At 47.6% G+C, this 27,942-nt stretch overlaps 1 protein-coding gene across 2 annotated transcripts in view; it reads left to right on the forward strand.

Annotated features, from left to right (window-relative positions):
• The window catches only part of LARGE1 (LARGE xylosyl- and glucuronyltransferase 1), a 513,664-nt gene that overhangs the window by 202,752 nt on the left and 282,970 nt on the right, over window positions 1-27,942 (forward strand). For both annotated transcript variants that reach the window (XM_045779979.2, XM_045779980.2), the window contains exon 3: window positions 24,672-24,973. In XM_045779979.2, the coding sequence (XP_045635935.1) occupies window positions 24,672-24,973 (302 nt within the window). The remainder of the gene's footprint in view (window positions 1-24,671; window positions 24,974-27,942) is intronic.

Here is a 27,942-nt window from a genome sequence, read left to right on the forward strand (position 1 = left end):
GGTGTCTCAGACCTGGTGGCATTTGGGCCAAAACTTCCCTGAGCCATGAGGAGATCTGGAGAAATTGTGTTCTGGACAGAGGTGAAGTGCTCGGTTGCGTGTTAAATATGACCTGTCACTAGGGTTCATTTAAGAAGGTATTGGGGGGGGGGCGCGCCTGGGTGGCTCAGCCGTTAAGCGTCTGCCTTCTGCTCAGGTCATGATCCCAGGGTCCTGGGATCGAGCCCTGCATCGGGCTCCCTGCTTGGCGGGAAGCCTGCTTCTCCCTCTCCCAGTCCCCTTGCTTGTGTTCCCTCTCTTGCTGTCTCTCTCTGTCAAATAAATAAATAAAATCTTTAAAAAAAAAGTATTTGGGGACGGGGCTTATTTTTGAAACAAAAGCATTAGGGAAAAGCAGTTGGGGTAAGTGCATGGTAGAACCCTTAGAATCTGCTGTCACCTTTGATCCGAAGGTTTGCCTGGAAAACCATTTCCGGGGTCCCTCTCCCTGTTCGAATCTTAGTTTCCTGGGATTTCAAAGAAACTCCAAGTCTGTCAGACCTTCCTCCCATCTGTTGCAGAAACGAACCTCCTTTTCAACACCTCCAGTGGGGCTGTGCATTCAGCCCTCTGTTGAGCCACCCCTCGTGTCTGTATAACTAGTTGCCCTGTTTAAGACCTGCTACTCCGTTGCTAGACAAGCAGCTCCGAAATCTAGCTCATGGGCCCATGGAGATCCTTTACTCTGCTTTTTCTCTTTGCCCAACAGCCTATGTATCCTTCTTTAAGTGTTTTGTGCCCTAAATCCATAGTTCTGAAGGCTGACTATATGGTAGAACCATCTGGAGGGTTCTGTAAAAGGCCAGTTCTCAGATTCCAACCCATCCCTGCTCAATTGGAGTTGTGTGGTAGGCGCCTGGCAAATAATATATAATACGATATGTTTTTTACAAAGCTCTACGATAATTCTGCTCTTAAGAATCACTGCCCTGAAGCATCGATACCGTTTCCCCAGTGGTCAATTCTTTTATTAGAGCAACATCAAGAACAGGGAGCAATGGGCATGTCCCCTCTCTTCCCGCTGCAGTGTCTTGGGTCTCAGAGGCAGAGCTTTCTCTGGCGGGCCTGGTCCTTGTGGTCGTTGCGAAGTGTCCTGCGGCATGGTGCGCTCTGCTCAGATTCCTGAGGGAAGATCACATAATAACCACGCTCTCCTCAGATCTCAGCACGTCATTAAGAAATGTGGAGAGATCTGGGTCAGCTTGGAGAAGCAGAAAAGAGAATGAGCCGGTTCTAGGGCTGGTGCTAAAAACAGAACTTGAGCACAAATTTATTTTCTCGTCACGTAAGGACCATTCGGACCGAGAAATCAAAGGCAATGAGCTTCCCTGGTAGGGGTCTCCATATTGAAATCTCACACAAAGTGGAGAATTCTGGGCCGTGCCTGTCATCCCTCCTCCCCCAGATGCCTTGTGTATGTATTCAGGCTATCGTTTGTACTGAGTAATTCCTGCGGGTTCAGACACCTCGTTGCACCCATTAGCAGCTCCTGTTAGAAATTACTGCCGGCTTCCTTAAACAGGGGGCCCTTATTTCCGTTCTCGTGGCCCCCTCCACACTGCCCTTCATGGGGATAGAAAGCAGCTTCCCACAATTGTTTCATAGTATCCCTTTCCATAAAATGCGAACAGCCGCCTCCTTTGTGTTTTTGTAGTTTTGCATATTGGGTTTCTCATCTATAGGATTATTTTTATCACTCTCATTTGGTCTCACTCCAAGTCCTGCATATTCTTCCTGAATTGAGTAAACACATCCCGCTTCCCTTTAAGTAAATTTTTGATTCCAGCCTGGCTTTGTGCTCTCCCCCAGCCTGGGTGCTGATTCTCTCGGATCGCAGGTCCCAGTCATCCCTGCTGGTCTGGGACACGTGTTGAGGTATCTGCCTGTCTCTCTGACAGCTGGCTTCCCCCTATGGCTCAGGCGTCCCCCGTGGGTTTGGGCCCACAGGCCTGCTCCATGCCCGGCTGCGGCTGGTTGGAAGGCGTGAATGAGGTTGTGAACCACTCCTAGTTCATCCCCGTGCTGACTGGTGACCCAGCCGGATGTCCATCCCAAGAATCAGACAGACGGACCCTGAGCCTTAGCTGCAGGCCTGGCACAGGAGGGGATGACATCACACGGTGGTTGCAGTCTGGCAGGTGTATGTCCACGTGTCAGCCAATGTTGTGACTGTGGGCCCCCCGTGAGCCAGCAGAGGCCAGCACCCGGTGCAGCGGGGGAACAGTGCAGAACCCCCGAGGAAAGCACAGATGAGAGCCCCTCAGGCTTCTGAGAGAGATGCAGAGAAATAGGGAGATGAGGGAAGAGGGAGGGAGAGGGAAGCAGACATGGAGAACTAACTGCCTTGATTTCCAGTGGGTTTCCTGTTCCCACAAGGCTCCGAGTACTTTGTTCCTGCACAGTTCCCATGTGTTTCTGGTAAACTGTTCTTTTTCCAGTTGGACCGGTATAAGTGCATTTCTGTCTTTGCCCCTGAAAGATTGCAGACTGGATCCCCCTTGGTGTGGTCACCTCTTGAGGACCATTTCCGTATCTTCCTCAATCCCCTTCCCAGCCCGATTGTTCCCCCGTCCGAAGTTAGCCACACTTAGCCACAGGGTACGGTAAAAGTGCCTGAACACGAGGAGCCCCCCCAACGCCTGGACCCGCCCCCGGCTCTGCCATCTGGATGGCCCTGTGCAAAAATTGTTTCAGGTCTCTGAACCTCCATCCCCTCTTTGGAAAAATGGGGATAAATGACATTCGAGTCACAGAAGTAGAGTTTCGTGAAAACTAAATAAAATTCTGGGGAACATTTAGTTTTAATTTCCCTCCTTGTGTGATACTCTGTGTTACTACTCTGAAGGATGGGAGAGAAGACCTGTTCTTGGCCTTCGGGGACAGGGGTTGGCATGGCGTGGCCTTCAGCTCGAATCTGGCTCACTGTGTGTTTCTGTAAATAAAGTTTTATTGGAACACAGCTTTATGTACCATCTGTGGCCACTTTTGAGCCACAAGGGCACAGTTGACCAGTTACAACAGGGACCATCTAGCCCAGAAAGCCTAAAATATTTACTGTCTGGACCTTTCTATGAAAAGCTTTGCAACTCTTGTTCAAGGATCTTACGGTCTCCGTGGGAATTAATAAAATAGCTTTCTAAGATTCGCGCTGTGTATTGTAGACTTTAGCTTTTTAATTTCATTATATAGCTCTGGTCTTTGAGATGTATTTTGGCTTTTCACTTGCCTAGTACATTTTATACTATTCTCCCTTCTCTTTCACTGTCTTTATAAACCACATTTAGATAGCTGGCAGTCGTTTTCTTGCCTTTGATCTGTACCTATGTGAGGTGCGGATTTGACCCACTGGACGTATTCTCTTATATGCAAAGAACTACATACAAGCAGTGCCCCTCTCAGAGGATTCTCCCACCTGTAACTGGCTGGCCCTTGCTCATTTGGTTTCATCTCCAGGGTCTGGTTTCTTTTGGGGGAACCTCAGAGCTGCAACCTGAGTTTCTCAGCAAGTGAATCTTCATGAGCCACTTTTTGATGTTTTATGCAAAAATATCCTTTGTTACCAAAATATCACCCTACAACTTCTGCTGGTGTCTGTAATGCATAAAAACATAAAACGGTCTTTTGGAATAAGAATTTACATAAGCATTAAAAAAAAAAAAAAAAACACCACCAACCCTAAGACTCCAGGCTTGCTTGCCATGGTTTGATGAAAATCTCGTGGATGTTAGAGACAGATCTTTGTCCACACTTCGGTCCTTCCACAAGCTGAATTCACCAGCTCAGTTCTCTCTAAATAGAAATTAGAGTCATTGCCCTGCATAATACGATCCTTGCATATGTGTGGTGGAAGGGGCAGGGTGGTGGTCTTGGAGACTTATTTAGAGACTGTGCTGTTAAATCCCTCCAAGTATGGTACCATTTATTCTGGAACTTCCCAGGATCAGAAGTTTTGAGAGAGCATGTTTGCCAAGGCCTTTGGGTCCTGTTGCATCAGGCAGCCCAATGCCTGGAGCCCCCCCTTTGTTCATGCTGCCACACACACGCTGGTCTCTGTCTTATTTTGGTGTGTGTGTGTGTGTCCAGTTTTCCAAGTACACCAACCTTGTTCTCACATTATGGCTTCTACTTCTTATCTTCCTGTTTTGAATGTTCTTCTCCCTTTTTTGCCTGGTTCTGTCTCATTTTTCAGCTCTTGGATCAGACCTCGTTGTGTCAGGCATGGCTTTCCTGCACCAATCCAAGTTGGGTTCTACTATCGTGAGTTTGTTAAGTAAGGAAATGACGATTCTTTGAGAGCTTACTCGATGCTGGTAGGTATGCTAGGTGCTTCAGATAGAATGGAATAAAAACCGTGTCGAGGCCATTCTGCCCAGTGAAATAAGCCAGTCGTAAAGAGACATTTCGTCTGATTCTGTGTGACACGGTCCCTAGAGGAGTCACTTTCATAGAGACAGAAAGTAGCGGAAATGGGGGACTCATGTATGGGTACAGACTTCCAGTTTTGCAAGAAGCAAAAAGTTCTGGAGACGGATGGTGACAGTGGCAGCACAACAATCCGAATGTACTTAAGGGCACTGAATGCACACTTAGAGATGGTGAAGGTGATGTGTTTTGTGTGATGTTTGTTTTACCACAACTGAAAGTAACTTAAAAAAAAAAAAAAAAAGGAATGGGTCCAAGTAGATCAGTTGGAAGGCTGCTGAAGCCATAGGGGAAAAAACCCAGCTGGGAGTCTGGCACATAGGCTTGTTGGGAGGGATGGTGAGAATGGGATTGGCTGGAGAGGTGACCTAGGAGGTGAAACAGCTGGGACCTGTGGCTGGTTAGTGAGGGTGTGGCTTGGCAGTGATGGGGGTGTGGCTGGTTGGTGAGGGTGTGGCTTGGCAGTGATGGGGGTGTGGCTGGCTAGCGAGGGTGTGGCTTGACAGTGATGGGGGTGTGGCTGATTGGCGAGGGTGTGGCTTGGCTGTGATGGGGGTGTGGCTGGTTAGTGAGGGTGTGGCTTGGCAGTGATGGGGGTGTGGCTGGTTGGTGAGGGTGTGGCTTGGCAGTGATGGGGGTGTGGCTGGATGACGAGGATGTGGCTTGGCAGTGATGGGGGTGTGGCTGGCTAGCGAGGGTGTGGCTTGACAGTGATGGGGGTGTGGCTGGTTGGCAAGGGTGTGGCTTGGCAGTGATGGGGGTGTGGCTGGCTAGCAAGGTGTGGCTTGGCAGTGATGGGGGTGTGGCTGGATGGCGAGGGTGTGGCTTGGCAGTGATGGGGGTGTGGCTGGTTAGCGAGGGTGTGGCTTGGCAGTGATGGCGGGTGTGGCCCTGTTGAGCCTGGGCTCCTGGGGCTCAGGCTTGCCTATCCAGTGGGGACAGTAGCCAAGACCAGGGAATCTTAGTACGGTCCCTCACAGCACTTTTTACTAATCACACTTAAAACGAAGTAATTAATTGGGCTGCTATTTGTCTTCCTGGTTGACTAGAAATCAGACCCAAAGAGCTACCATATCTGCTTTCTTCACTCCACGTCCCCAGCACCTAGCATGAGGTCTTGCCCGTTATAGGAGGTGTTCCACGTTCCATTTGTGAAATGCAAACGATTTGTGGTTTATCAGATCTACCTTTCCATTAACTGATTTGGTTCTTAGGCTTATTTCTAGTGTTAAGGTTTTAGGGATCAATTAATAATACCCCTCTCTTCCATGTCTGAGATGAGAACAGAGAGGCATGGGACCAAGCACAAAGAGATCAGAATACCACTTTTTGTTAAAACTATTTGGAGAATGAACGTGTCTTAACCAGGTAGACTTACTACCTCACCCAAATTAGACCGTCTTAGCAGCAAAGTAAACATCAGGTTCACCCCTGGGGACCTGTGGCAGAGGCTTTCCACAAGCTACGGCCTCGGAAAGAACAGGAAAGCATGGCCAGGCTGAGTATGCGCAGTCTTTCACGCAGATGCGTGGTCAGATGTACGCTCCTCTTCCCTAGGAAGGAGGAAGTGGCAGGTGCCATGAGAGACCAGGATTGCTGTGGTGGCCGAGCTCACTCCTCTGGGGATGGTGCACAGTGAAGTGGAAGGGTTAATAAATACAGGATAGCAGTTCCTGCTGCCATTTTCAGAGCGAATAGGTTTTTCTGGGGAAGATCTTGGAACTGGCTAAAGTCCCTGACCCCCTGACCATTTTCTGTCCTATATAAGAGCGTGTATGAGATGCCAGTGGGGTCTTGTCTCCTCTGCTGTGCGCTCATTCTAGGATGGCCTTTACAAAATCTCTCTTCATTGTTCTTTACTCCGAGACCCAGTGGATAGGGTGATTTTTAATTACTTAATACCCTGCTGTTTTCTGACTTTTGGAACAGCGAGGGAAGTTGGGTCGACATGGCCAGTTTAACTTTAGGTTGACACAAGTTTTTCTCTGCCTGGTAAGAAATTTTTCTTAAGCACAACATTTTAAAGAGAATGTATCTTCACATGAAATGTTTTAGTAAATTCGTTTACAATATTCTTTGGTTTATTGTAAAATATATCACTCGTGCAGATAGGAATAGCATTCTTTAAAATCGTAGTACTTTAGAGAAATGACAACATACATTGTCTCAGCATGCTGAATGTATCAAACACTTGAGGTGAAGCAGGTCAGATTTCACCAGATAGCTCTTTCTCTTTGAATCCAAAAGTTGTTTTAGGGATTAGAGGAATAAGCAAGCGTAAGCTTTGGCACCAATGTAGAATGAGGAGAGGGGGTATTAATAGCCTGCCCTGTGAGAGGTTCAGAGAGACCCTAGATTCACTGTAGGTTGACTAATTTTAGGATGTGAAACCCACATATAAATGCTAGGTAACGGTAACTTTTGTTTTGCAAAGCGTTTTACACTTTACAGTGTGATTTTACTTAGGTTCCGTGGATTAGGTAAAATTGCAAGCCCCGCTCTGCAGAAACTTGATGGCTTTCCTTGGAACTGGTCTGGTCTTCAGCAGACCTCACTCCTCACTGTGGATGCAACTGTGTGGTACCCACAGGATGAGCTGTGGGGTGCGGATGTTCAGAGACCTGGGGAACTCAGGTGGTATTATGTTCTGTGCAACAGGGAAGTTTAAAACTCTTGTGGGTCCCACTGGCCTCAGAATGAAGGTCAGGTTCTATCATGTGCCTCCAAGACCTTCTGTGATCTGCCCCATCCGTCTTTTCAGCATCTTCCTTCCCCGCCCCCCACCCCTTGCCCTCCGTGCCCCAGTCATATGAAAATCTTTTACGTCCATTATAAGCTCCGGTCCCTTCTATCTCTAAACCACAGGTTCTCATATTTTTTCATTTTTGGGGGTCCTTGCTCTCACCTTACCCACAGGCCAAATGAAATCCCAAACTATTCAGATGATTGTTTATGTCCTAATGATTTAGTAGATGTTTGAAAAAGACACACATAAAGTGAAGGGAAATTTCCCTGTTTAATAAACAGTTATTTACTTATGGGATGCATAATTTCTCAAACCTGGGAATCAGACTGGATACCCAGTGTACACTGGTTTCCATGCGGTTGGTGCTTTTTATCACAGCAAATTCTGAAAACCCAGGTTTGCCAAAAATCTGAACTGTAGTATAATCGAATGTTGGAACTGTGAACTACCTTGAGCTAGTCGTTCAGGCAGGACTCGGCAGATACTGAGAATTGCTACGCTTCTCCAGAAATTTTTAAATATCTTGGGGTGCCCCTGTGGGTTTTGGGGGACACCGTAGGGCATCTTGGCACACAGTTTGGGAACCATGGTTCTTAGCTTTGGTATATGCTGTTTCCTCTGCTTGAGCACTTCTCTTCTCACTCCAGCTTCTTGGTGGGCCCATCCTTTAGCTGTCAGCATGGATACGATGCCTCCTGGATGTTTTCCCTGAACCTTTACGAGCTAGGAGGTGCTTCTACGTGCATCATCCTTAGCGCACTGTCCTTAATCTTACCATTTTATCTCTTTGCAGAGATAAACATCATCTCTGTAGCTTCAGCTTTACTTATCTTTCCCACTGGGCTTTGAGTTCCTCAAGGGAAAGGGCGGGTAGAGGGACTATCATATTGCAGATGCTTTATAAATGTGTGAATTTAGTGAGTAACTTACTGGATCTTGTTCAGAATGAGCTTGTCGACTGGAGGAAGTCACCGTTCCAAACAGACAAGGTTGACAACTACAGGGCTCCTGTCATTTGTATGAGGATGTCTTTTACAAAAGCCCGACCTTAGTGACATGCAGCGTCTCTTGCCCTCCGTGACCTCATCTGCTCCTTGGCCGCAGACTACAGCCCTACAAGCACATGGCCTCGTGAATTAGAATACAAATAACAGCGGAGGTCACCTTGATCCTTTTGCATTTATTCATGTTGCCAGACGTTGGCCCATACACACATCTTTTTGGTTCGGAAATTGGAGGTGTAACTTGCTTCACATGTGTTTGTTCTTTCCTTTAGAGGGAAATAGATGACGGTGCCTGCTGGCTCCAACTCCCAGCATACTGTAGCATTATAGGAAATACAGTGGTGCTGCAGCCGTTGAATCTGGAGGTGATGGGGACTGGGGGCCGGTGGCCCAGCTCCCATCAGAGGGAGCATGACATGGGTTTTACACCAGAGCAGGCGGGAAAGGTCTCTTCAGGCCTCAGCTAGCAGATGGTGGCCATCCAGGTGCACATGGGTCCTGTATATTTCTGCTGTCTGTTCCTGGAACTAATGTGATTAATATCAAGGAAGAAGGGTGACTGTTTCCTGTTCCGGGTGAAAATAACTCAGGTGGCTTTTGAGCACTCTGGGGGCATTGTTTGTCTTCAGTTTTGTCTTCTGAGAACATGAGGACATCAGTGCTATAATCTGCCAGATGGCTGCTTTTACTACTAAATTAAATAACATGGTAAGTGAACGATGTCTAATACCAGTACTGGTAATCACAGCGAGGTCCTATGTGTCTTCGCTTAAGAACGTCATGCCCCATTCCCATAAGAGTCCCTGCTCACCTAGGCCTTTCCCATAGGCATTTTCAAACTCGCCGTGTAAGGTAGACAGAAAAGTTTGTTCCCTGTCACTTGAGGCTTACAGGTGTTAAATTCCTTGCCCAAGGTCAGCACAGATGATAACCCTTTTCTGTTCCCTTCTCTATAATGGCTCAGTTGCTGCAAGGGGAGACTTTTCTCGCTTCTGCTGTAGCCCATGTGGGCCTTTGAAGATCTTCGACTCAGCCTGAGGCTTCTGGACTTGAGGTCCGCTGAAATGTTTCATGTGGAAGGACAAGGTCGGCTGAGGGTTCTGCATAGATGCTTCAAGTCTACTCTGCCTTGACCTTTCTTTATTGCAAGTGATGATCTGTTTCTGTGCACCTTTTCACTCCATTAAATGCTTATGCTACTTCCAAAAAGTGTAAAGGTGACAGGAAGCAGCAAAACATGCACTAGAAGCAATTTCAGGGAATGCGAACCAGCGCTTCTGGCCTTGCCCCTGACATTTCCTGTGAACCTTGGCCTCACTTGGCTCCTGGAGAGTGGGAACAAACCACAATCCCTTCTCTGCCTACATCAGTTCACATGAAAGATCAAGGGATGGTGACCAGAGATCCACAGATGCTCTGACCTTAGTCTTAGTCCTTACCAATTTGAAGGAGTATTTTTGCCAGAAGCACATGGACGGTTACTTCAAAGCCTGCAGCCGTGGTTTACAGGAACAGTGAGCTGACCCCCCTATAAGATAAAGAGTAAGAAGAACTTGAACCAAGCCCTTCTCTCATACCTTGCCTGGGAAGCAAAGTGCCTCCCGGAAATCTCTCATTCTTCCCAGCAGTACCACGAGGCAAGGGCTCAGTGGAAGATTCATAATGCACCTCTACTTGAGAACACACCCAGGACCCAAGCGTGCCTCCATTCCCTCTGTCAGAGTACTGTTCACTGCCCACTGCACGCCCGGTCTCCTGGATGCTGGCCTGCTTTCTAGAACTGTTTGGCATTTGATCCCACTAGTTAGATTTGTGCTTAGCAAAAATCATTGTAATCTGTTTCCTAGTCTATTGTGGTGTATTTTTTATCATATAATTAAATGATACAATTGAATTATTACAGAAGGCAGTGAAATATGAGGGCAGGAGGAAGCGTGTCTATAGACAACTCAGTTGTATATTTTGGAGCAATGACGTAAAGGCAAATTGCCATAAGAGCAGCTGTCAGAAGCAAGACAACTAAAACAACAGGGGAAAAGATAAAAATATGAAAGGAATTCTGCACTCTGATGACTTCACAAATGTCTTTAAAGTTCCCCCTATATTTTAAAGATCTCCTGGTCGAAATATCCCGGTCAAAAGCCTTTGACAGTTGCTTTGTGATTTCAGCAACAAAGGTATGGTCCCTTTTCATACGGTGGGCGTGTTCTTACAGAAGAGGCCTTAGTTCTGTATCAAAAGATGGCCAAATAAGGGGCACCTGGGTGGCTCAGTGGGTTAAGCGACTCTGCCTTTGGCTCAGGTCATGATCCCAGGGTCCTGGGATCAAACCCCATGTCCGGCTCCTGGATCAGCAGGGAGTCTGCTTCTCCCTCTGCCCTTCCCCATGCTCATGGACGCGCGCGCTCTCTCTTTCTCTCTCATAAGTGAAATCTTAAAAGAAAAAAAAAAAGTGATTGAATGTTCATAGTAGGTACATTACCCCGATGGTGCTGGGTAAGACGGTTCCCACAGAATCTTTACTCCCATTTTACAGGTGAGGGTACTGAGGTGCAGAGGGTCACTGAGGTGCCAAGAGGATGATGAGACGCAGAGTTGATAATTTATACTTTTTTTTAAAAATCCTGTTGCCTCTTTCTGCCTTTAGAATGTCATGGGTGTAATTTTAGACACCCTGTAAATTTAGACAGCCCCAGCAACATCCTTATTACAATCAAGTCGTGGCGCCTAGAAATGGCATTGGTATTTTGAAGTCCCTGATTTTTCAAGCCACGCTAAGGACAGTGTCCTCACTATGCTCCTGGGACTGATGGCTTTTCTCCGTATGGCATCCTTTCCTATGGGAGGAGAGACGTGTTCAGTAACTTCTTTCCTCCTCCGCAAGCCGAGACAAATGTCATAACAGAGATACGACATCAGAGACTTGGAATGTGATGTTATTTGCCTTCTTCTTCAGGGCTGAAGCTTCTTAATCGACAGGTGCAAAGATTGAAAAGTGTCAGGAATACATGAGGAAGATAGAAGCCTTGCTTTTGGAGAAACTAATAACCATTCCATCCAGTAAAACAGCCCAGGTGTGTGTGTGGGAGCCCATGTGCGCCCGGCTGGGTAATCAACATTCCTTATAGACATGTTTTGTGGTAGAATGCATCCTTCTCGGATCTGGAGAAAAGAGGTCTCTTATTTGAGCTCTGGATTTTGACAAATGGCGTATTTTGGGATGTGGGGTTTATTTCTGCTGAATATCTGGCTTGATTAGTGTGGAAAAGCACATGCAAAGCAGGCTGGAGCCCCACCCCACCCAAACCTCCCAGTGCTGCACAATCAGGAAGTGCATTCTCCCTCCCATTGTGGCTTAGGAGGGAAGTGTGCTTTACATATGCAAATGCAAGCCCCAAGTTTCACTTAATAATTATCAGCTGGAGATTCTATTGATGAGCAGCTGAAGCTACTCATCAGGAGAGAAACTGAGTTAACCATTTCTCGTCCGCCCCGGATGCTGCTGCCTCCCCCTAGCCTCTGAATACTCCGGTGATTGCAGACAAAGGTTCTGATTTCCCCCATTCTTCACTCCTCCTGTCTGGCCGGAGTCTGGCAGCTGAGTTTTCCTGACCCCTTGTATTAACACGTGTGCATCTTTCTCCTGCCCCCACCGCCTTTCTGTTTTATAGGCTACAGAAGGCAGAACGGATTCATCTCTGTTTCCCGTGGTGGGATTGCTTACAGCCCTAGGAATAATGGCCTCCCTGCAGTCGCTCTCCTGCTTAGGCAACCAACAGCATCCTTTTCAAAGGACACAGGGTGACCCTGAGGCAGGGTACCCAGGATGTCTAGCTCAAGCGATCACAAACTTTCTCCTTTCTGCTTCTCCTTTTCTGCCGTGCGTGGGCGCTTGTCATCTGGGATGGCCAAGGAGCACGCTTGGGCTGCCTTGACCACGTTACTTGCTCTTGCTGTGGCTTGGCAGAGTTCTGTGGGCTGGTACAAATGGCTTTACTTGGATTCCCTGAGTATTCTTTCTGCAGGAAGTTCCTTCCTTTCTTGATGCTTGTCGAAACCATCCTGCCTCTTGTCTCTCTGGTGTGTCCCTTGTCACCTCAAAATGCAACCTTTATTTTCTGGAAAGAGCTGTGTGGAGGTAGAAGACATGGAAACAGACTTTTCCTTTGGGGGGGGCGGGTGTCCGTTAGACTTTTGTTCAACCTGGTCATTTTACTTTTGTAGTAAGTCTCGGCAAGTTACTTAAGTGCAGTGAACCCGCCTCTTCCACCTTAAAATGGGGACAATAAAACCTACCCCATAGAATCAGCACTTTGGTAGAATAATGTGTAAGACCCACTTGATCAAAGTGGGTGGTCAGTAGGGAGTTGTAATCACTGTTCTCTTTTGAAAACCAATTCCTGTCATCACACTGTTCTAGTCACTGCCTGTATTCATTGATTTTGTCATTTCAGACATTTATTGGGTGTCTACCAACGTGCTCAGCTCTAGGCCCTGGATGTAGAACGGTGGATAAGACCAATCCACAAAGACCTCTCCAACGTTGGACTTGTATTCTGGGGGTGGAGACAGGCAAACAAGAAAGAAAACAAATACTTGGGGGAGCTCTGTGCTGTGTGCATTGGGGACGAATAGCCAGGGAGAGGAGTAAGAGAGTTGGGCTGAAGGGTGGCCAGAGTTTTCTCTGGGGAGTGGTATTTAAGCAGATTTCCTGATTCAGACGGTGGAAACCAACAGCAAGTGTAGAGGCCCCAAGACCGGAGAATGCTTGGTATGTTCGAGAAGCATCTAAAAGACCAGTGCGGTGGGCGCAGGGGGAGCGGAGGAGTAGGTTACTGTCAGATGACTGATAAGAGTTGTAATCCACTGTAGGGTATTCGAGTTTTAAGCCTTGTGGGAAGCCGTAAGAGAAGCAGGTTGAGCAAGATAGTGATGGGACATTTTTACACATTGTCTGGCTGCTGAGCAGCAAGTAGATTGTCTGCAGTAGGTTGGCTGGTCAGGTGGCCATTGCATGAGTCTAGGTGAGAAAAGGTGGGACCTGGGACCCAGTGGTGGTGCAGAAGTTTGTACTTTCAAGATAGAGCCCACATCCAAATACATTGCTAATGTGGTGTATACGGAACGTGAGGGAAGAAGTTCAAGAATGAGCCCTCCGTGTGTGTGTGCACGCGCGCATGTGCACTGGAACAACAGTGATGCCATTCGCTAAGATGGGGAGCAGGGGGGTTCGAGGTGGGAACCCAAGGCTGTCAGTTGGATATGGGGACGTGAGGGACTCCTGAGTCCCCGTCTGTCTCCACTGTGTAGCAGGCATGTAAGAAGGCCCACTGTTTGCAGACCTTGGCATGAGGCGCTCTCAGAGCAAAGGGGAGTCAGCGTGGCCTCCTCCTTCACCAGCATGGTGTCCGCCCTGAACAGGTGTTGAGGGAATGGATAGTCACAGTGTGGGGCAGGTTCCAGAAACAGGTATCGCAAATGTAACGAGCCATTGCCTTAGGTCGCTATTGTCGCAGGTTGTAGGAAATCCAGTGACTGTAAGAAGAATGGAGCGGCTGAGTCACCCGGGGCAGATGGGAGAAGGGTTCCAAGGAAGGATTTCTCAGATAATGGGAGAGTCCATGGTAACTCACCAGGTGACAAGGCCTGCAAAGAAGACAGCGCAAATCCTTAATATGCGTTCCCATTGCCAGTCATGTTGCCCAGGAACTTAGAGTCTGCACCTGGACGGGCTTTGGAAATAATGGCTCAGGGATCACTGCTTCTCCGAGGTACCCTCCAGGGCCAGAAGGTGGAGGCATAGGGGCGCCTGGGTGGCACAGCGGTTAAGCGTCTGCCTTCAGTTCAGGGCGTGATCTCAGTGTTCTGGGATCGAGCCCCACATCAGGCTCTTCCGCTATGAGCCTGCTTCTTCGTCTCCTACTCCCCCTGCTTGTGTTCCCTCTCTCGCTGGCTGTCTCTGTCTCTGTCGAATAAATAAATAAATAATCTTTAAAAAAAAAAGAAGGTGGAGGCATAAAGTACAGGGGGTTTCACAGCAATTCCAGAAAGTCCTGAAAGGCTTGCACCAGGCTTTCCTCTTGTTAAACACGCTCCCTTATCTCTATCCTGGCACGGCCTCTGAGGTCAGTCACATTAGGAAAGCCTCTGCTGCGTCCTGCAAAGGGCTCATTTCTTGGGGGCCGGGAATTGGGGTCTTGTCCTGGAGGCTCCCCAAGAAGTTATCTCTTGGGGCCTCTATGTCTGTTAGCACTCCCCACCCACAAGCCCAGCTTCCTCTCGACTCGCTGTGGCATTGACTGCCGTTTCTTCACGGCTGAGTTGAGTTGAGGGTCCTCGGTTTTATTCTCCTTGCTTTTCTCCTGTTGGAAGCACCTTATAAAAAGTCTCCATCATCCCAGGAATGGGACTTGGAAATAAACAACAACCCATCAAAAGTAGGGATGGCAGGTTTTGCCTAATAGGTATTAGCACAGTATTTTACCCAAACATCTATCTTGCTCTTGGTAACGTCTTATCTTTGCCAAGGGCCCATCCTGATAAAGTGTTATTTCTGTCAAGCTGAGCTTCTGATAAAATCGTCTAAACCCCCCCCCCCCATCTATCCTGATAAAACCTTATACTTCATTTCTGATTTCCTCCTGAGGGGTAGTTTGAATTTGTCAGGGATGAGTGAAAAAAAGGGATGATGAGGGTTTTCCTTTTTTTTTTTTTTTTCCCGCTTTTGTTTCCATATAGATACGAGAACTGGAATATAAGTAAGTCAAACTGATAAAAGGGGTTTGGAGACTCTGAAGAAGGGAAAAGAAGATCGAGGAAAGGAAGGCAGTCAGTTATAGGCAAGGGGGCGCTCAGGCAGGCTTCTGCTTGTTTCCTCTTGTTTTTAATTTACAATTGAGCTGAGGACCACGGCACTGATTTCGGTGAGGTGGCAGTTTGCAGGAAAGGGATGTGATGGAGGGGAGCGGCCACATTCACAAAAATACTTGCTTCCTCTTCTTTTTGGAATGTGTTAGAATATTCTTCCTGGCAGCTCCTCATGCTCTCGGTGGCCGTTGCTAACTTTAACCCGTGCCAACGAAGAGCCCTACTGCTCTTTAGTCGCTCTTCCTACTGGCCTGCCTTCCTCCCTTCCCTTTAGTGTCTTATCAGATACAACTGTATCATGAGCACTGCAGGCTGGAGTTGGGTTCTCCTGGTGCAGAGTGCCTTGCACACAACGTGATGTCTGCAGGCGGTTGGGTAAGGTTTGTGCAAACGGCAGTGGCTTTGTCTCAAAACCAGTTGCCTGTGGAGGAGATGGGTTTGTCAGAGGGCCAGCTCAAGCCAGTCCTCGCTGACACTAGGTCTCCCGAAACACCAGAAATGGGAGCAAGGATTTTTCTCCTATGTTAATCCTCACTTCCACGCAACTCAGAGGAAGAGAGCTTTTGCTTGGATTTGGCACAGGCCTAATTTCAGAGCGGCACACCGAGTGCCATCCCCGAGCCAGGGCATGAAGAGCACTCGAGACTTGGAGTCCTGTTTTACATTTAGTTTTCCGATTAGAAACCCCGGGCATTCCTGAGAGTGCTGTCCTCCAAGCACGGAGGAGAACAGCGAAGTCGGAGTGTGAAGTCCGAGTGTGCTTGTCTGTAAGCCCCTCTCTCCCTAGGAGAGCAAAGCACTGTCCTTCATGTCGGATGTGGTGTGACTAAGACACACTCAGGATATAAAGCAGTCATTCTTTTGGATCCTTTGTGCAAGAGTCCCTAATTCTTTTCCATAGAGCCGACTTTCACGGGGATTCTCCACCCCTGAAATAGAATGACCTAGAAGCACTGGGAAGGGAGAATCAAGGAGCAGGAATGGATGGGGCCAGGGTTTTGCTAATTTGCCTGGAGTCCTTGAAACACCTGTTGCCTGCCAGGAAAATCATCCTTCTGCAGTCCAAACCAGATATTACTGTCAACGCTCCCCATTTTTTTTTTTTTAAATTCCTTTTTGGTAAATTAATATGGCTACCAAGAATGACAGTTTGAGTTGTATGGTAAGTAGGGCTTCGCATATTTAGAAAAGGATAGCTTTCAACATCCTTAGTGTGACAAATGTAAAAAATTTTAAAAGCTTGCTAGAGGGTCATCCCATGTGGCTCTCTTAATTTGAACAAGATTTTAGTTAAAAAAAAAAAAAAAACCTCATTCAAAATCTTTACTGTAAAATCTGATTCTCCCCAGCACATATGATTTGCCACTCTTAGAACATATTAGTAGGATTTTATAAGGGCTATGAATATTTCATATAAAATAACACATTTATTGCTAAAATTTAAAAAAGAGATTTGTGGGAAAATACTTAGGAAATCTTTCATCTTGAGGACTGCCAAAGAGAAAATAAAAAAGAAATTTTGAAATATTTCTGGGTTCAGGGCCATGTTGATCACGGGTGAGGGTGGCCAGGTTGTGCTTTGCAAAGCATGAAATCATGCTAGTTTTGCTTGTAGTTTTGATGGCTCTCCCATCGAAGGGGATTGCGTTCCACTGTTGCATGCCTATGAAATGTCACTCGAGTTCCTGTGGAAGGGGAAACACTGCCTCCCAAACTCTTTCACTGGGGACCACCACTAAAGCTGGGTGTCTTTGAGGCCATGCGAAAAGGGATTGAAGTTAGTGAGTTAAATGGGGACCAGAAGCTAAGCAGAGATGTTTGGAATGGGAATTATGCTCTCACATGCTGGTTGATTTTCCAGATATGGGGCAAATATCTACTTACATTTTCTGGGACACCCTGTGTCCGGTAGTTGTTTCCTAAACCACCTGGTGATCTAAGAAAAACTGGACCCCGCTGTCAAATTGTTCAATTATATAAAAAACAAAGCACTACACACCTTCTCCTTTGCCTTATTTGGTGACGCTTTGAATGCTAACAGAGTCCTTCTGTCCATACTTAGACTCCTTGGACATCGAAGACAACTAGGATTGGCCAGATTTAGAAGTAGAAAGACTTGCCTCAAACGTTCAGAACTTAGGATATTGGGCCAAAAAAAGACATTCGAAGCTTTGAGGTCCTTGAACCTAGAGTTTCGAGGGGCAAAACATTGACATCATTGCTCATGAAGGTATACTCTGAGCACTTACAGCAAAAACCCAGCTGTGGATACAGCAAATTGGTGCTAAAAATGTCTTCATTTTCTTGACTTAAGCTCTTTAAGGCACAAGGTTCTGGAAAATACTTCCATGGAGGAGAGAAGTCAAATTGCATCCAGCCTATTATGACGAAAACAGAGCCAGGCTTCTTTCCGTGTCTTTGTGGTTGCAAATTCTTTTTAGAAGCTTGCGGGGAACAGTTTTCTTAACTGTTGTTCCATCTTTGCCAGAAGATCTCCAAGGTCTTTGCTGGAACTCAAGTTTGCTTTGGTTGCCAAGACAACTTCCAGAAAATCACTTTGGGGAATTTTTGGGTAAAATGTTCCCTGTTTACCCCATAACAAGTGAGCAGCCTCTCTGCCTGTTACTATTGCTGTTTGCCTCCCCACAGCAGATCTGGTTCCACAGTTCTGGAATTAGGAAGATGTCCAGGCCGAGCCCTGTGTCTTACTCTGACTTGTAAACTGCCCAGAATTCGTGCCATCTCAGATGCAGCTGTCAACATGGGCATCCAGTGACCAAAATGTTTAAAAAAAAAAATTTTTTTTTTTTTTGAATGTGAGACTTTTAAGATGAAACTGAGTTGTCTAAATTTTTCTAAAGTGTCTTGGGCTGCAGTATTTATTTTGCAATTTCAAAACGTATTAAAGGAGGGTGTGAGATTTTGAGGTTAATTAAAAAGGGAAAGAAAGCATTGGGTTTATGTGAGCGTTGCGTAACTTTTTTTAAAAAATGAATATAGCCTTATATGGAAGGTGAGAAATCGGAGAATTCATTTGGCATGAAGTGACCTGTTGATCACGAGAGGGGAGCCTGGACTCAGGGCAGCTGGAAGGTCTGGCAGCTGGGGTGGGAGAGGGTGGGGGCTGTATTGGAAAGAGCTCCAGAGGGGCTCAGAAGAAGAGGCATTGACAGAATCAAAACAGCCCCAAGCTTGAAGTAACTAGAACACTGGGCAGCCTGGTTTCTAGGAAGTCAGGAAGGTCCTGGGTTACACAATAGAGCTGTTCTAAGAATACAGTAGAGACTTGGGCCAGGAACCTGCGGCCCAGGGTCAGAGCAGAACTGGAAGTGTGGCAACGCTAAGGCTTCCTTTGAATCTGAGCTGTGTCTAAAATTTGCCTTCAGGAGGCAACAGGCGTGCTTGCAAATGGAGTTTATGGTGTCTAATACAGAGGACGGAGGGAAATGCCTCAACCAGTGTTTCTCAACCTTGACTACACAGGAGGACCCCCATCAGGTTGCTTCTAAAAATGCTGACTAAATCCCCACTTCCAGAGATTCTGAGCTGAGTCATTGGGGATGGGGCCTGTGTACATCAGTATTTTGTAGGAAAAAAAAAAAAGTTACCCAGGGGATTGTAATGGCAGCCAGGACTGAGAACCGCGGGCCTATGGGACCAGGAAATGAAGCAGGAGCAACACGACCATTAGATTGCACTTGTTTAGAGAGGGGACAATCAGGACACATTCTGATTTAGAACAAAAAGGGACAATTGATCCAGAGCCAATGAACCTGGGTTCAAGACGCTCCCTCTGCCATTTGCTGCTGGGGTGACATCGAACAAGTTAACTCGTGTCTTATTTCTTGTTTTGTTTTTCACAGTCAAGCCTGGATAGTGAGAATATCTGCTTCATGACAGTCTTGGTAAATTAAATGAGAGGGCACACACGCTTCCACACACTGCACATGTGCTCACTAGGAACTGTGACCAAGTGTGTGTTGAATTCGATAGATGACCTTGAAGTAGATGGAGTGACTTCTGTCCCCTGTCAAAAACTGCAAAATGCAGTAGGAATTGGGTTGAAGGATATTATTCCTGGCAACTGGGATGAGAATGGCAGAAACAGGGAGAGATTGGAGGCCAGGTTTCTTAGGACAAGAGTTCACAAACTAGGGCCTGTGGACCAAATGTGGCCCACTGCTTGTTTTTGTAAATAAAGTTTTATTGGAACACAGCCATGCCCATGTGTTACACATTTCTGTGGCTCCTTTTGTGCTGAACTGGCAGAGTGGACTCCTTGAATCAGAGGCTGTGTTGCCTTCAGAGTAAAACATACTTATTTTCTGGGCATTTTTCGGGAGAAGTTTGACCCCTGTTTTAGGATAAGATTAAAAGATTTAGTTTGGGATGGCATGTTTGAAATACAGTGAGAGAAGCAAGTGCTTCAGACGTGAGGAAGAATCTGCAGGCCCTGGTGACAGATTGTACGTAGGGAGATTTTGCTGTATAAAGGTTAAGGATGCAGTGTTTTCATGGGCAGAATGATGCAGAAGGACAGACTTCCTGAAATCTGGACATGGTGCAGGATTTTGGTGTCCTTGGCGAAAGAGAGCTAGATCTGTCACCACTGGAAGGGGCCGGTAGGGTCCCCTACATGGGTGGCCTCAGGCCTGGGAGGCCCACCCAGGTCCTGGCTCTGCCTCCGTTAGTGAGCCCCACCACATCCCTGTTCCGTCCCTCTGCAAGTGGTTGGTATCACTGCGCTCGACACTAGCGCTCTGGAGAGATCGAGAGTCAGTGCACACAAATTGATTCCGATCATCACTTAGACCGTTTCGGATGGCAGGTCCCTAATCTCTGTCACCACACTGCACAGAGGTTGATTTTCAATTTACCTTTTTCTCAGTCTTAGATGTTTTGATTCTTAATTCAGAGCATTCATCTCAAGTGGATTCAGAGATTCAAATCTGCTGATAAATTCATGTTTGTTGAGAATTTTGGAGGGAGGAGGAAGATGTTGTCAGCTAAGCTTTTGAGTAACATCTCCTTTGACAATTTAAACTCAAAGTGGGCTGAACTGCAGGTCAACACGTATAGGCATTGTGGGACTGAGACGTAGCGTGTGCACAGGCAGACTGTGGCTGTCTGAAAAACAGACCCTAGAAGGAAAGGCAATAGGGAAGCAAAGGTGAAGGAGCTCAGAAAGGAAGGATCCTATCTGCTATTTTCTTTACATGTCCTGCTTCCTGGTTTCATGGAGTAGGGTGGGAAGAAAGGGGGAATTTATGTATCTACCCTAATGAAGCCTGATGCTAGGTAATACACACACACACACACACGCACGCACACACACCCCATTTTATATATGGAAACATGGAGTCACAGAGAAGTTACGTCTTTTGCCCAAGTTTATTTCTTAGTAAGTGGAACCATAATTCAAGTTCAGTTCCTTCTTATTCTGAATCCTAGACTCTTACAACTCTATTTGATTTGCTTGCTTTTCTTGGTTATTGCTCCCTCTTCCCCAGTGTTTAATATTATAATGAGGCTACTTTTTTCTTTTCTCTATATATCGAGGCCACTTTTTAAGTAATGGTAGGTTTAAGATTTGCTAGGCCAATATTTTATGCCATTTTTTTTCCTGTGTAGTTCTAGATGCCAGTCCTTCCCTTCATCCCTTCCTCTGATGTTTAAGTACAGGCAGTGTGCCTGGCCCTGGGGAGCAAGAGGCCAGGTATGAGCATTGCCACTCAAAGTATGATCTGTGAACTGTTCTTGGTCCCTGCATTCGTCAGAGTTCTCCAGAGACTAGATTAAGGAGGGTATGCATGTGTGAGTGTGTGTGTGTGGGGGGGGTGTGTGTGTGTAAAGAGATTATAATAAATAACTGGCTCATGCAGTTACGGAGATGGTCAGGTCCCAAGAGCTGCAGGGTGAGTTGGCAAGCTAGAGACCCAGGAAAGCTAATGATATAGTTCCATTCAAAAGGCTGGCAGGCTCCAGACCTAGGAAGATCCAGCGTTTCAGTTCCAATCCAAAGGCAGGAGGAGGAAAAAAATATCCCAGTTGAAGGCAGTCTGGCAGGAGGAAGTCTCTTACTGAGGGGAGGGTCAGCCCTTTTGTTCTGTCAAGGCCTTCAACTGATTCGATGGGGCCCACCCATGCGTGGGAGAGCAATCTGCTTTACTCAGTGTACTGACTCAAATATTAAACTCTTCCAGAAACACCCAGAATAATGTTTGACCCAATAACTGGGCACCCTGTGGCTCAGTCAAGTTGACACATAAAATGAACCATCACAGTCCCCAAGCTGTTTTGTAGCCAGGGAAGTATGAAAGCTAGGGGGGAGCGCTTCTGGGAGAAACCAGAGCCCATAAGACATCATTGGGTTGTGCAAACCATCTCTAAAAAGGCTGGCCTTTTGCTGTCCTAACCCCGCCCCCTCTTCACCCAGAGGACAAGCCAGAACAAAGAGGTCAGGAGCCAGAGAGAGGAGTAGTCCAGGAACAAAAGCCGGAGTCAGGATGGATGAAGTTAGAATGAGCCGTGAACACGGCAGAGCACCAAGCCCTCTTGTACGGAGCAGCACTGGATCCATCAGCCAGGGCAGAGACACAGGGTCCACGTGCACACAGAGCCAGGGCAAGTCAGAGCGGAGAGGGCCCTTCAGCACGGCTCTGAGATGTTCCCTTCAAGAAGGAGAACCTGGCCAAGGAAGAGGAGGGGGCCAGCTGGGGATAGCCTACCTTTAGAACAAACCAGAGATCCCAGTTCCGCTGTTGATTGAGTGCTTCCTATATGCCAGGTGCGGGACACAGCAGACGTGTTGCCTTCCCTAACATCGGTTCCCTCCTTGAGGCCTGGCGTTTACTATTTTGTGTGTCGTCTTCGGTGACAAGTCTATAGAGCTTTAAAGGGGAAAAAACACCCGCAGGCCTTTAAGAGCTAAGTTTGATGAAAGCCATGTGGGGTCTAAAGAAGGGTAGACTGTTGATATAGCATTGCCCCCCTTGCCGCCCCTGGAATTCTTATTGCTTGGGGATTACATAATTATGCCTTTATTTATAAGCACATAGTCAAGGAGTTATAAGCATGCAAAATGAGGGGCTTTCGGGGGAGGAAGTAGAGGAAGTGATGAGGATAAACTTGGACCTGCCTGAGGCTGAAGGGAAGAAGGTTAAGAGATGCCACAGATCAGAACAAGCCAAGGTTTGTTGGCCCTTTTCTCCCATATACTGGAGAATAGCCCTGTGTTCAGAAAATGTACAGCCTTTAACACCCTAATATATGTCATCAACGTATCTTACCCGTAAGACCACCTCCTCTTACTGGAACTGTTGCCCAGCGAGAGGGCCAAGTGCTCAGAGCTTCGTAGTTCTGTATCTTACTCAAACTTCCCACCATGTTTGTGAGGATTTCTGCTCCCATTTCCGAGCTCAGAGCATTTAATTCTTCCAAGGAACAAATTTCTCATGCCCCTTTGTTGTGAGTTTTCCAGAGCTTCTGGGACCCTGGTGTATTTCCAGAGCTTGCTGGGTTCCTCCCCAAATGTCCCAGGGTTTTTTTTCATAAGGAAGAAGATCCCGCAGGCCGCAGAGCATCTGTACCTGTAATTCAGCATAAAAGCAGGAGCAGAGCCCCCCCCACAGTCGTGGAGACCTTCATTCCTTCGTTGCAGTCCCGCTCCACCACAATGGGAAAGCGTAAATGTTTAGAGTCTGTTTCCTCCTCCGTAACGGACACCGGTTGCCATCCACTTTTGCTGCGATAACCTGAGACATTATCAGCATGAACTTCCCAGCACTGCCCAGACCCAGAGCAGGCCCCACACAAAGGCGTAACTCTGCCTGCTGCAGAAAGCTCGATGCTCGTCTTTCCGCACCCCTGCTCGAAGGGTGAAGGGTCGGTGTCAGTTGAGCAAACACAATTGCCGTCAGCGGCCTATTTGTTTCCATCCTCGGTGGAACTGATTTGGTTTTACCAAACAGGGAAACAGGTTTCAAAAGCCGGGGTCAGAGCTTGTAATTGGCCAGCTCAGTGACAATACAACCCCAATCAACCTGCGATTTCATGTACCCACACACTCCGCCTCGGCCTTTGATCTGTGGTCCTGGGCAGTGGAATTCAGTGGAATTCATCAGTCCTAGATGCCACGTTAAGAGGCGAGGGCCAGGAGCTCAGGCATTTAACCCCGAGGTGATGAAGAGGGAGAAGAATGAGTCGTGTTTGTGAAGGCACGCAGACGCATCACAAAGCCCTGGGAGGCCGAGGCTGTGTGTCAGCACAGGGGAAGCCCGCGGGGTAATTCATCGCATCCTTTGATCCTCAAGTTTTCGGAGCCACAGAGACACTCTGGGACAGTTTGGAAGCTCAGTGGGGTCTGGGCAGGAGGAAGAAAAACTTGAAGTGTGGAAAAAGAGAAGTTGCGGGATTTTTTTGGCAGGCAGCTAAGAGGATAATTTAGAGATGTCATTTTTGCTTGGTCGTCTCGAAGGATCCTGGGATTTCAGCAGCATAGGAGCAGAGAGAAGTGACAGCTTTGGCTGTGTCCTGTATACAAGGTGTGGTATGCTAAGTATCTTTGGGAAATGGGGATTTCACATTAATAAAATTTTTAAAAAATCCATAGCTCTCTGTAGGGCTGATTACGAAACTGTGTTTAAGTGAAGCAGGTAAAGGCTCAGGCCTAAGAGAGACCTGGGTATGAATTCTGGCGCCACTGTGTTCTGGTCGTGTGACTGAGAGACCTACCATCCTCTCTCTGTATGACGGTTAAATGGAGCGTTGCTGGCAATGGTGACTGCTTTTCTGGGAAAACTGAGATTAGTTATCCTCATCCTTTCTTCTCCTTTATTGCACCTGATTATTTTTGACTCTTGGCTTGGACACATGTATCCACCCTTACGGCATTTATCTGATGGTGTGATACCTTACCACAAAGATAAGTATGACCTATTCTTCATTCTCATTGAACTACCAGTCTTCACAGGAAGCATTCGCTAAAACAATTGACCAAGTACAGTATGTTAGGTACATGTTTTTCATAGTGATATGTACCAAAAAAACATGTTAGAACAGCCTGAAGAAGATTTTGCCTACACACTGAAGGCGGCTTCCTCAAGGGAGCTGAGGCTTCTGAGACAGGGTTTTGAAGGATGAATAGGAGTTCACATAAGAAGAACTAAATAAACTTGGTCGTTATTAATCTTTGTTCTTTTTACTCCTTTTTGCTCTCTTCCACCTTCTCCTCTTCCTCTTTCCCCTCCACCTGCTAGTCCTCCTTTCAAACTCTTATTTTACAGAGAACAAGAATGTCTACCTGGAAATGTGCCAAGTAGGGAAGGGAAGCTGGTGTATTTAATTAGGAAAAATTATGATTGCCTTCTCTAAACAGCATGTTCATTTTTATCACCGTAGTCATGTCCTTCTGTCCTCAGCTCATCCCCAGGTCCGTCTGGATGCATTTGTCACTCTGTTCCCACCCGCTTTCCCTGGCCAGTGGGCTTGTGAAAGGAGCCGCCTGCGTAGCGACAGAGGCGTGGGGTGTGGGTCGGGGCTCACGGGGTGTTTCGTCCCGGCTAACCTGGTCTTTCCTCCCCACCTCCCCCCAGATGGGAAGCCGGTGTCCCTGTCGCCACTGGAGTCGCAGCCGCACAGCCCCCGGTACGCGGCAGCCGGCCAGCGGGAGCGCGAGAGCCTGGAGGTGCGCGTGCGCGAGGTGGAGGAGGAGAACCGCGCGCTGCGTAGACAGCTCAGCCTGGCGCAGGGCCGCGGCCCAGCGCACCGCCACGGCAACCACTCCAAGACCTACTCCATGGAGGAGGGTACCGGGGACAGCGAGAACCTCCGCGCCGGCATCGTGGCGGGCAACAGCTCCGAGTGCGGGCAGCAGCCGGTCGTGGAGAAGTGCGAGGTAAAGAGCATCCCGAGGCCCGCTGGCCTTCACCCCTCGCAGGTGCCCTGGCAGCCCGGCCGGGTGCCTGGAAAGGCTGGCGTTCTTGACTCGGCCCCGAATGTGAATCTGGCACCGTCCCTCACCTTGCTGTGTGGCCTGGCCCATCCTTTAGCCTCTCTGAGCCTTGGTCTTGCCATCTGAAAAATGGGCACAAGAGGGCCTCTGCACCACAGAGATGTTAAGAGGAGCAACGGGATGGAAACTGCCGCTTGTTTCTTGGTGGTTCATTTTGACCCACTCAGGATTTCTACACCTAGTTGTCATCCCTCCCGGGGCTGCCTCTTACTTAGACTACAGTGTGAGTGGTGCATATGGAGTTGTGGCCCTGTTGGGCAGTTCCTTTGACCTCCTTCTCCCTTTATAATCAGCCTCGGGAGTTCAGAACCAGTGATTTAACTTCTATGGCATTCTGTCCTGCCCCCCACCTCAGAGTATGCTTTCTGTGTTAGTAACTCTGGATATTTGGGAAACTGACCCACCCCTTCTCCCTACGATCCTCATCCCTCTCATTTATGCATTCATGCTATGTCTGCACTGAACACACACATGTGTACACACACACACACACACACACACACACACACACACACACACTCATTTCCTGCTTCTTCTGGTTCCCAAAGTCAGGAGTTAAAGCACCCCTATTAAGAGCAACGCCTTTTGTGACCCAGACGAGCCTGAGTTCCTGTCCCAGCTCTGGTGGTTTCTGCTGTGGGTGCTTGAGTGAGTTACCTAACCTCTGAACTTCAGATATCTCACCGATAAATTTGAGGAAAAAGTTCCTGCTTCATGGAGGATTTATGAGAAGTAAATCGATGTGTCACATAAAGCCACAAACAGTGCCTGGGACATAGTATGTTTTCAATTATGATTATTTTTCTTTTTTCTTTTTCTTTTTCTTTCTTTTTTTTTTTTTTTTGAGTGAGAGCATGTTGTTCTCTTTTTTGGGAGAAGTGGGGGTGAAGGGGTAGGCAGAGGGAGAGAGAAAATCCCAAGCAGGCTCCACGCCAGTGCAGAGCCTGGGGTGGGGCTCGATCCCACAACCCTGAGACCATGACCCAAGCCTAAGTCAAGAGCTAGACACCCAACCAACTAAGCCACCCAGGTGCCCTGTCAATGATGGTTAATTTTTATTATTTTTAGTTAGCTGCATTACCTGTTGCTGCTTTATTCCGTTTCCTGGCCACATTGTCAGCATGTGAGACTTCAACCCCCCCTGAAAATCCCTGGCAGACCGTTACATGTTGTTCGAGTGAGGGTGGTTAGTAGTTAGGTTGCTGATACTATACAGTCTGTCACAAGGGAAGGTGGGGCTTACTAAGCAGCATAGACCCCATTCTGGGGAAGGTCAGCAGTGAACGAGGAGAGCCCCCTGGGTCTAGTAGGATTTCTCGTGGTTTCTCAAGCCTGGTTGAGGTGTGGAGAGGTGGGCAGTGGTGAGTGGAGGCTGTCCAGTGAGGAATGTACACGTGAGCATACAAAATGTGAAGTAAAGCATTGTCCTAGCAAGAGAGAACACAGGACATGGGGAGTTGGTCAGTCAGGAAGCCCAGAGAACCTGGGCTGGGAAATGGTAGCCCTGGATTATCATTCATTCTTTCGTTCAACAAACAGTCCCTGAGCCTCTGTTATGTGTCTCACTCTGTTTTCTGTGCTGGGAAATATCAATGAACAAAGAAAAGGGGGGACGTGGAGGAAGAGATGCTCACGAAATCGAGAACTTCAAATGTCAGGAGGTGTTAAGTGCCGTGCGTTGATTCAGCCCTGCCCACATGCCAGGACCCATCCATTTCCTTCCACAACCATCCCAGTGGCCTGTGGTCCTGAACATCTCTCTCTCTCTCCTCTTTGAAAATGAGGACTCAGCTGTACTAACAGATTCCCCTGCTTCTGGCTGATTGGGGAGGACCCTGATTTGGGGAACTTCTCTTCTTGCCTGGGAGAAGGCTTGCTGGCTTTCTTGCAGGTTCTCTGCTCTCAGGTTATGTATGACCCCGGTGGCCGTTCAGAGTGGGCGATGGAACCCTGCCCACTAGGTGGGAAGGCCCAGAGGGAGGAAATGTATTTACGTTGCTATGACTCAGGCTGACTCAAGGCACTGACTGAGAATCAAGGAGGTGAAAAATGGAAATGAGAAAGAAAAAAAGGGGGCGGGGACAAGTGGAGCAGAGGGAGAAAATGGGGACTTTCTCATCCTGCCATAGTCTGTCAGACCACAGTCTGTCTCCCCTGTTTTGTTTCCTGAGAAACACATCCTATTTCCAAAGAGGGCTTCTGCCTGGAGTGCCCCACAGAGTAGTGTAGACAAAACAGCTCTTGAAGCTGGGAGACAGGAACCTAAATCCTGGTCCCATGCCCAGCTTAATAGCTATGTGGCATTCAGCAAGTTACATCATTTTTCTGGGTCTTGGTTTCCTCGTTTGTAAATTACTGAGAAAAATCAAGTTCCTGCCTGGTTTGTACTACGTCAGTGGTGACAATAGATATCAGAGCCAGAGGCAGACTCTAGGAAGAGTTGTTATTGGCATTAGATTTCATGGCAAAGTATCAAAAAAAAATTCCCCCTAACGATGGCTTTGCATCTTATTTCTCTACACACTTGAGAAGTCTGGAGGCATCCCTATTTTTAAGTAGGGATGTCTGGGGAACGTGGGCTCCGGTGATGTTTTGCTCCGTTTCCTTGACTGGCATTCCCAAGGTCGTCTCATCCGTGATGACTGCCAGAGCTTTGGTCCTGTCTCCCCATTCCAGCCGGCAGGAAAGCAGCCACGTTAAGGTGGGGCATGCCACCTCCCTTTCATAACACGTGGTAGACATGTCACAATCCATTCCTCTTGGGGCACACTGGCAGAAGAACGTCCCTGTAGGGCTCCCAGGAGCTGCCACTAGCTGCAAGGGAGCCTGGAAAAGGTAGGTCGTTATTCAAG

Source organism: Ursus americanus, chromosome 17, assembly GCF_024610735.1.
Source record: "Ursus americanus isolate L20-20 chromosome 17, mUrsAme1.1.p, whole genome shotgun sequence".
NCBI lineage: Eukaryota > Metazoa > Chordata > Mammalia > Carnivora > Ursidae > Ursus > Ursus americanus.